General features: G+C 34.6%; 1 protein-coding gene across 3 annotated transcripts; it reads right to left on the bottom strand.

Annotated features, from left to right (window-relative positions):
- Nucleotides 1–1,172: 1,172 nt before the first annotated feature.
- Nucleotides 1,173–10,154, bottom strand: birc5b (baculoviral IAP repeat containing 5b). 3 transcript variants are annotated; one of them, XM_073937954.1, is made up of 4 exons: nucleotides 9,567–10,154; nucleotides 2,491–2,600; nucleotides 2,123–2,240; nucleotides 1,173–1,331 (listed from the first exon to the last, which is right to left on the bottom strand). In XM_073937954.1, the coding sequence occupies exons 2-4, from the start codon at nucleotides 2,598–2,600 to the stop codon at nucleotides 1,251–1,253; spliced, it is 309 nt and encodes a 102-aa protein (XP_073794055.1). In that variant the 5' UTR covers nucleotides 9,567–10,154; the 3' UTR covers nucleotides 1,173–1,250.
- Between the last annotated feature and the right edge of the window lie 42 nt (nucleotides 10,155–10,196).

The following is a 10,196-nucleotide window of genomic DNA, read 5'->3' as shown; positions in this document are numbered from 1 at the left end:
TTGAAAATTTAAGGGGGTCTCCTCTGAGCTCCTCCTCTAGATGAGTGTTACATCATCTCTCTCTATTTTTTTTTTTAAATGTCTTATTTTTCTATTTGCTCTGTTGCGAGCGGATAAAGGAGAATTAAGCAGTTGATCGGGGCTCAGTGTCCAGAGTGTTGCATTAGACAGTAATCCAGGACATAGGAAGGGGGAGATGGGATAGCATCTCTAATCCCCAGCCTACCCCATCCCAAACACACAAACTGAGGCAGTTTATCACTAAAGAATTCCTCTCTTATATGATTTCAAAGTACAGCAGAGGATTCAACCAGGAACAACACGGCTAATACAAGACTTTTTCCTTTTCATTTCCTCCTCAATCCTCAGCACCAGAGGCCCTCCAGTGGTAGACTTTGTTTTTAACCACAGTTCTCCACAACTCCACCAGCATCTACAGTGACAGATGTTACAGGGGCAACAGTTGGTATTAAGAAGGGGGGGTTTATGGCCATCTGCCCAGGGTCAAGGTTTGGGTGGAAGGAGGTCTTGCAAAAGAGAAAAAGTGGCAACTTGGGCTGCATAGCCAGAATAGTGTTGAATAACAGAATGTTTCTGTTAAATAAGGTCCATGGTTGTTATGCCGTAATACTGTAGGGGGAGTCAAAGAACAGACTGACGTGATTGGGCTTGGGCTGGTATAAGATTCTGATGATATGATAACCTTGGATAAAAATACCACGGTTTCACGGTATTGTGATTACTGCTCTAAAATATATTCTTTTTAAATGTCTGGGTGAAAAACAACAGAATTCTCCTTCTTTGAACACAACAGATTTCATTCTGAGAAACATTTAAAATTTTTTTGGAGCAGTAAACGTCAGGCTAAATAATCCAAAATAAATCATTGACTTCTGCCGTTTTCATTAGTTTCAAAAACACAGATTTCTTTACAATATAAGGCATGTTTGGATAACTTTTCTGCTTTTCTGAAATACTGTTGTCCTAAAAACTGCAAAACAAAAAAAAAACCCTTACTAATACCTTAGGAAGAGTATAGCAGAAAATTTAGTAAATTTTAAAACCTTGACTTTTCCAAACCGCAGTGTACCTTGAAAACAGTCATCACCCCATGCCTAGACGTGATGGGGTTAAAAACATTAAATGTTGGGGAGAAAGAAAAAAAATCTTGATTAAACAAACATTTAATTTATTGATGCAAGTCAGTGTACAAATAAAATTATTTAGCTTAAATTGTAATTAATTGGAGATCAAATAAGAGCTCTCAAATTTTTGCTAGTGGCTTCCACCTCATCACGAAAGTAGGCAATCTTCCGATGACCCATCTTTTTCTGGAAGGAAGGAGAGAAGAAAAAAACAAAAAAAACTGAGGAACCCATTTGAGGAAACCGATTGAAACAAACCATTTAAGTTCAAAAACTAATCTTATGAGTACTGTGAACTTAATCCATTTGAGTAATTGAAGCAATTTGAGCACAGTAAGACCCAATAAATGGAGAACTCAAACCAACTGAGTACTGTAAAACCCAATAAGTTAAAGTAACTAACCATTTGAGTTAGTTAAAAATCTATAGGAGTACTGTGAACTTGCTCCATTTAAGTTAAAGTAATGAGGTATTTAATGAACTCATTACTTACAACACAGTTCAAAACTCTTCAAATGACTATAATTAACATTCTGTAAATGGAGTTAACTACTTATTTTCACTTGATAGTTGACTTTTGAGTTTGTGTAATTATTATTAAAAAGATTTAACATGGTAATCTCAAAAGTAATTGTTCAAATAAAATGGATATTATAATCAATCATTTCCTTTACACATTTTCATTTATCTACTGTCCAGCATGGCATCTTTGTTTTTTTTATAATAATAATAATATTAATAATAATAATAATAATTTATTGAAAAATAAAGTTGAAAATGTATTTGTATTTTAATTATTTTAATCATCATCAGCAATATAGATAGTTTGAGTTGCTTGTAAGTCTCTAGCTGTACATCAACATTTTATAATTGGAATATAATAAATAGTAACAATAATAATATTACTAATATAATTATTATTAACTAAAGGTTAACAGCTTAAAAAAGGGCAATATCACAAATGCATTCACACTAACAATGTAGATGCGAAGTCGCTCCTGTTCCAGATGAAAATACTCGATGGCCGTGAGCTCATCAAATGTCTTACTCATGTGAAGAAAGGCACAGTTGGGGGAGCGTTTGGCATGCTCAGACCTTAATGACAACAAAGAAATTAAATAATACTACTAATAATATAATATAAAAAAATTAAAATATGCGCACACACACACACACACACACACACACACACACACACACGCACACGCACACGTACACGCACACGCACACGCACACGCACACGCACCTAAAGTGAACTACTACAATCGCAGTGAGACACAGCATTTAAGTAAATAATGGCTGATGCGAATGGCTGATGAGGTGTGCTGCCACTGCTAGAGCTCACCAGGGATTGTCATCTGGTTCCCAGCCCTCCAGTTCGCGAAGACAGTAGAAACAGCAGGCAACGTCTGGCTCATTCTCACTGGGACAGTGAACAAATCCTGCCTTCGCCATCTGAGGACAAGATTCACACGATTCTCATTACTCTAGTTTATTACAACAGCAGCGAGTGCTACAGTGCAAGACAAATGCTTATTAGTTTGAGTTTTTTTTTTTACATTTTTCTTTTTTATTTAACCTTCATATAACAAAAAGGCATTTTCAACTTCCATTGTTAAAGATATATAACATTATATCCAAGCAGCATATAACAAACAAAATAGTACAAAATAATAGGAATGACAACAACAAACCTTAAATAATACAAAAGAAAATGCATTACATCCAAGGGGAGTCAGTCCATAAGCTGACAAAAGTTTAGAAAGCTTTAAGGCACCTTTAGTTTGTACCCTTTTTATGAATTTATATAAAATGTTGAAATCATTTTAAATGCTTTGAAACAAGGAGAAACTTTAACAAATCTACATTTGTAGATATAAAATTGAGATGCAATCAACATACTACACAGAAATTCAATTTCTGGTTTTCATAAAAAGGCCAAATTGTCACAATGTGATAGTCAAACTCATAGAATCTGTCCCAAAAGGATTTTTCAACAGAACTAATATATATATATATATATATATATATATATATATATATATATATATATATATATATATATATATATATATATATATATATATATATATATATATATGTGTATAAAATGATGTTCCTGAGATTCAATATATTTCAAGCAGAAAATACAAGCCTTACAGTCTAAATTAAACTTCATTCTAAGAAATTCATTACATGGATAAATGTCATTAATTGTTCTGAAATGTACTTCTTTCATTTTAGGTAACAAAGGAAATGACAGGTATCTTTTTCTAACTTCAATAATGTCCGCTTTAGAAAAACTCTCAGATAAAACTTTTCTTTTAACAGGAAGAGAAAAATATTCTTCTGTCAGTAGTGATGTCAAGACCTTGTTGTCAATATAATGAATAATTTTTAATAAACAAATCAACGTGTGTAGGTTTTACAGAAGAGTATTGCACTATACTTTTAACTAAATTCATCAAAGCTACAAGAATAGCTTTGACAACCAAAGAGAATTCGCTGTATAAACAATTAAAATGAAACCTAAAATGATCAAACTCAATATTTTACCAACATCCATTAATTACATTCAAAACTCCTTTGTCAAACCAGTCTTAGAAGAAAAGAAATTCCTTCAACCCTTTGAAAAATATTAAAAGAGATGCTAAACCATGAAGACAGTTCATCTTAAAAAAAAAAAAAAAAAAAAAAAAAAAAAAAAAAAAAAAAGCTTTGTATTAGTTAGATATCTCGACGTTTCTCGCGCTTTCCACTCACCAGTTCTGGTGTGCACTGGCAATCTTCTCGAAAAGGCCACTCGGAAAAAGTCTGAAGTCTTTTTTCATAACTATACATCTGATTAAAGGATAGCAGTCTGGAGGCGATAACGTCTGTGTTCGACATTTCTAAAGCTGAAGAAATCGAGAACACTAACCGCAACTCACTATTAACCTGGTTGCGTGTGGATTGCTGTTTAATTGGTGGCTTTTGATGATTGATTGATAAATCGCTGACAGCTGTGAGGAGGAAAAACTAAAGAGAGAAACTTCGCTGTAAGATGACACATAGAAATGACTAAATATGCGATGTTATGCATGTTTATGGTTATTTTTTTCATTGTAGGCTACTGATTGAATAAACATTCTTTTTATAAGTAAAGATGTTTACTACTGAAATTCGCTGAACTTAGTTACACGTTTGAAGGACGATGTCTCCCTCTGCTGGACGAAGATAACTGAGATTTTAAATAGATATTTAATGCCAAACTGAATATTTTGTCATCATTTAGCTACTTTTGCTTATAACTCTTTATGAATTTCTTTTTTTTTTTTTTTGAGTATAAAAGAAGATATTTTGAAAGGTGGTAATTACTGACATCCATATTACTTGTTTTACTTACAATGAAAGTCATTGGTTGTCGGTATTAAAACATTTGTGTTGAAAAAAAAATCACAAACTCAAAAATTGTTTACAAACTGAGATGTCATAAGTAAAACCTTAAGGGTCAATTTGAGCCTTTAGTAAGGGAGAGTGCCATTTTTCATAATAACTATTTTTAAAAGATAATGTCTTAGACAGAAATATAGTTTTGCTCTGGTAACAAACTCTCCCAAGTATGGTCTGTCAATATCAGGTGGTATTTTGAACAAATGTAGAACAACTTCAAAATGTTATGTTTTTGAAACATAATCTGCATATTGTTACTTTTGACCCCGTCGATAGGGACAAACTAAACACAGGTGTAGGTTAAAAGTAACAAAATGTGCTAGATTTATAGCTTTATCTTTTTTATTTTAAATATATCTGACAATGACCTTGGTAACTGCAAACATATTTTGTCCTTTATAGCTGCAAAAACAAAAATTAATCAAATTGCATTATCATTTTAAATTTCTCTTCCATCAAATGTTTCAAAAATAACAATACAAACGTTTCCACCTCAGAACAGTTAAGAAACCAACATTCGTATAATATTTAATAAATATATCATCTTTTACCTTGATTTGCAATTCCAAAAACTGAAAACAATATGTTGTTCTGACAAAACAAACTCTCACCGGCCACTTTATTAGGTACACCTTCCTAGTACCAGGTTGGACCCTCTTTTGCCTTCAGAACTGCCTTAATCCTTCATTGCAATTATTGAACAAGGTACTGGAAATATTCCTCAGAGACTTTGGTCCATATAGACATGATAGCATCACAGTTGCTGCAGATTTATCGGCTGCACGTACATGATGCGAAATTTCCCGTTCTACCACATCCCAAATGTGCTCTATTGGATTTAGAACTGGTGACTGTGAAGGCTATTTGAGTACAGTGAACTCATTGTCATGTTCAAGAATCCAGCCAGAAATGATTCGTGCTTTATGTCATGACGTGCTATCCTGCTGAAAGAAGCCATCAGAAATGGGTACACTGTGGTCATAAAGGAATGGACATGGTCAGCAACAATACTCAGGTAGACTGTGGTGTTGAAACAATGCTTAATTGGTACTAATGAGCCCTGAGTGTACCAATAAAATACCACCACCACCACCAGCTTGAACCGTTGATACAGGATGGATCCATGAAGACAGGATGGATTCATGCTTTCATGTTGTTGACGCCAAATTCTCACCCTACTATCTAACGCAGCAGAAATCTAGACTCATCAGACCAGGCAACGCTTTTCCAATTTTCTATTGTCCAATTTTGGTGTACCTGTGCGAATTGTAGCCTCAGTTTTGTGTTCTTATCTGACAAGAGTGGTTTCCGGTGTGATCTTCTGCTGCTGTAGCCCATCTGCCTCAAGGTTGGACATGTTCTGCCTTCAGAGATAGTCTTCTGCATACCTTGATGTGGTTATTTGAGTTACTGTTGCCTTTCTATCAACTTGAACCAGTCTGGCCATTCTCCTCTGACCTCTGGCATCAACAATGCATTTGCATCCACAGAACTGCCGCTCACTGGATATTCTCTCTATTTCAGACCATTCTCTGTAAACCCTAGAGATGGTTGTGTGTGAAAATCCCTGAAGATCAGCAGTTTCTGAAATACTCTACTAACAACCATGCCATGTTCAAAGTGAATTGAATCATCTTTCTTCCACATTCTGATGCTTGATTTGAACTGCAGCAGATCGTCTTGAACATGTCTTCATGCCTAAATGTATCAAGTTGCTTCCATGCGATTGGCTGATTAGTCATTTGCACTAACGAGCAGTTGGGTGGGTGTACCTAATAAAGTGGCCAGGGAGTGTATTTTACTAATAAATCCTAAAATCGCCCAGTGAATGCTTTGGAATGGAAACCACGTCAAGCCTGATCCTTAACAAGCTGTATAAAGATTCCTGTGATGTCTAGTTAACCGCTACAGGCTGCACAGCTACTTCTGTGGTAGAAATACAAGATTCCCTGGAGCTGCACATCATCAGCCATTTATACTAGACACACAAGCACACACACAAAAACACAGACTCAGATGAGCTGAACCCTCCAGCTGCTTCTTACTCAAGCCTAACCAATTACCGTAAGCCAATACATGTGACATAAAGTGAGATGACAGTGAGTGGCAGACAACATTACTGGTTTGCGGCGCGAGTGTTTGGAAGCTGTTTATGACTGGTGGGTACAGGAGGAGGCCCTGTTTCTGTCACCATGTTCTGTAACTGTATCTCACAGCGCTCGGCTGTTGAAATGTGCTTACTGCTTCAGAACAGCAACCCCTCCACCCTTCCCTGCCCTTCATCTGAAGTATCGGTTTGTGCGTCACAAATAAATACTGCTGTTAATATGTTAATTGATCTGAAAGGGGTGGGATGGTCGTGTTGCATCTAAAGGAGGTTTTCAGTGAAATTATTTGTGCGACTTTGAAGATTCACGGCTGCTTGTTCTCTCTTTTGTGGTGATAGTTTGTCACTTAATATTGGGTGTAGAGTTTCACATCAGACATATTTGCCGCATTCATTTCTGGCCAGAGCCCACACCAGAGCTGTCAGTCATCTGCAGACCGATCAGGACTCATTCAGCGGGAATAATTTGTCATCAGCTGGACTTCTTGTATGTGGCCTTGTTAAAAAAAAGAAATAAAAAGTGACCAGGTTTTTGTGTGGCTAAAAAGGCATCATTTATTGCCCACACAGGAGAACTGACAAATGATTAGAGGGATCTGCATTGGGCTATGACCCAGACCCAGAATCCAACCCACAACTGCAGCAGCTCCAACATGACTAAAACTGTCCAGTCCAGAAGGAAATGCAGAAGACTGTGATTCTGTCCTTCCTTCCTTGTTTGTTTACAGTTACAATAATAATAATAAAAATAATAATTTTAATATTAATAATAATAATAATTTTAAATAATAACAAACATAATTGTAATTACATAATAACAACATTATTATTTTTATTAGTAGTAGTATTAGTAACAAATATTATTAAACCATAATTAAAACATATTTGTTGTAATTATTAAAATATAAAATTTTAAGTAATAAAATAGTTTACAAATAATAGTTAATAATAATAATAATAATAATAATAATTGTTGGCTATTTCATTATTAATAAAATACTAAATAGTAAGTTTACAAATCATGATAATTATAATTACTAGTTATAATAATTCTTAAAATTATATTAATATAACCATTAAAAAATATATATAGTAAATTAACATTCATAATATTATTTATTTATTTTCTTAATCATCATCAACAATAAGTGTTTATTGTTTTTGCTATTATTAAATATTAAATACAAATTGTTTACAAATTATAAATATTTATATTTAATTTAGTAATAATATTTAATTATTTATAACTGTAAATTACTACTAATATTACTTCTTATTTGGAATAGCAGTAGTACTAGTATATTAAATCTCATATTTATTTAACAGTAGATTATAATAGTTGCTTCTTTTGTGTTATAAAAGATCAAATATCAATATTATTGGATTTGACACAATTAACTCAACTAACTGTATGTTTGCTTCCTTTTCTGTTTATTCTAAAATGTTTCTGATATCCTTCTTCACTTACAAAATTCCCAAACTTCATCAGCGGTGTCAACACAGAAAGCCCTTGCCACTTTTATCCCTCTAATAGAAAAATCATTAGTCATGCTCCAACAAAGTTGCCCATATTATGAAATAAGACCTCAATGTTCCACTTGGATTTGGTCACAGCCCTCCTAGGAGACATTAAAGCGTCTACATCTTCCCAGCTATCAGGTGTGTATCTCACATTCCTCAGCCTGCACCTCTCTCTCTCTGTCTCTCTCTCTCTCTTTCGCTCTCTCTCTCTTTTTCTCTCTCCCTCTCTCTAGAAATGTAACAAAATGTAAGTGAATGCATCAAACCGTTTTTTTATTTTAATTTGATGTAATTCAATATTCTCAGTCCAAGATTTTCTGTACATTCAAAATATTTATGTTGCTTGTACAAAGTACTTATTTAAAATAAGCTAAAATAACACAATTCTTGAGATTGTTTGATGGCAACTTAATTTTTTTATGCTCAGTCAACTTAAATTTAATTTACATTAACTTAATCAGTTTGTGTGAAAACATGACTGAATTGTGTGGAACTCTGCCTTTTTTACAGTGTATAACAAAAAACTACGCTAAAAAAGAAGTTTGCTGCGTGTTGAAACTACTTATTTAACATGAGCTGAAACAACACAATTCTTGAGGTTTTTGGTGGGGACAACTTAATTGTTTCATGTTCATTCATTCATTCATTTTCTTTTCGGCCATCACAGCGGAATGAACCAGCTTATGTTTTCGCAGCATATGTTGTATATGTTTTACGCAGTGGATGCCCTTCCAGCCGCAACCTAACACTCGGAAACACCCATACACTCTTACATTTACACATATTCACTATGGCCAATTTAGTTTATTCAGTTGACCTATAGTGCATGTCTTTGGACTGTGGGGAATACCAGAGCACCCGGAGGAAACCCCTGTGAACACGGGGAGAACATGCAAACTTCACACAGCATGCCAACCAGTCAAATATTATTTACTGTTATTATGGCAAAGGTAAAATAAATCAGTTATTAAAAATGAGTTATTAAAACTGTTATGTTTAGAAATGTGTTCTCTAAAAATCTATATATATAGATGGCAAACCCAGGCTCATTCTGATAATAAACCCCTATATACATTTCTGAAGAAAGCAAAATACATCCCAGAAGCTACTTTTTTTTTTTTTTTGCAGTTTTTGTATTTCGCGAATATGCCAGAGTACGCTTTTGCAGAGAACATGCTGTTCTCACATAAATCTACCAGAGGACGATGCCCCTTCCTTAAACTCAACCAATAGTGTTTTAAAAAGCACCAATTGACCAGCGCCCACCCCCTTACCTAAACCCAACGGACAGTGTTTTCAAAAGCAATCTTGAAAAAGAAAATACAATTATTTACTTGTTTATTTTTTGGCTTTTGTTTAACCTGATTTCTGGAATCATTCTTCACCAAACTCGAACTCTGTTGTAGCAGTCAACTCCCCTCCGCGTCTTAAGTCTGCTGACGTACGTGTCAAGCTACCAGACAAACTGGTACAGTGGAAAAGCCATCCATATGGAGGTAAGTGGTCAGCTGGTAAGCGCAAAAAGGAATGGCGTCATACCACCCTGATGCGTTTGTTTTAAAAACGAAATGCAGCCATAGGTAGCTCTGGCTACATAATTCAATTTCAGTAGTAAAAAAAACAAAACAAAAAAAAAGTTTCTGGTTAACAGAAACTTAATTGTTTTATGTTTAATCAACTTAAATTTGTAAAAAAAAAACTCATTAACTTAATTCCTTGTTGTCCCAACACAGATGAAACTGCATATTTACAGTGTGTGTTGACATTCATATTCGCTCTCTCTCTCTCTTCATCCTAAAGCTCCATTGACACTTGACTCTTCATTCCACCTCTCTCTCTCTCTCCTAGCCGCTCGTTCTCCTGCTCTCCCCTTCCTCACACAGTTGTCCTGACTTATTAAGCTCCTGGTGTGATTCTCTGCTGGAATCTCCTGCACTTGTCCTGTATTCTCAGTGTGGTGAGATTGAGTGGGATGGGCTAAAAGAGGGAAA

The sequence above is a fragment of the Danio rerio genome, chromosome 23 (assembly GCF_049306965.1).
Source record: "Danio rerio strain Tuebingen ecotype United States chromosome 23, GRCz12tu, whole genome shotgun sequence".
Taxonomy (NCBI): domain Eukaryota; kingdom Metazoa; phylum Chordata; class Actinopteri; order Cypriniformes; family Danionidae; genus Danio; species Danio rerio.
The sequence above is the reverse complement of the archived record's forward strand: the minus strand, read 5'-3'. Positions and strand labels throughout refer to the sequence as shown.

Excerpts from the sequence above, each read along its gene's own strand:
- birc5b (XM_073937954.1), bottom strand. The coding sequence starts at position 2,600 with ATGGCGAAGGCAGGATTTGTTCACTGTCCCAGTGAGAATGAGCCAGAC. Across the intron at positions 2,241-2,490 it reads GAACCAGATGACAATCCCTG|GTCTGAGCATGCCAAACGCT; the intron begins GTGAGCTCTAGC and ends GTTGTCATTAAG. Across the intron at positions 1,332-2,122 it reads AGCGACTTCGCATCTACATT|AAAAAGATGGGTCATCGGAA; the intron begins GTTAGTGTGAAT and ends CCTTCCTTCCAG.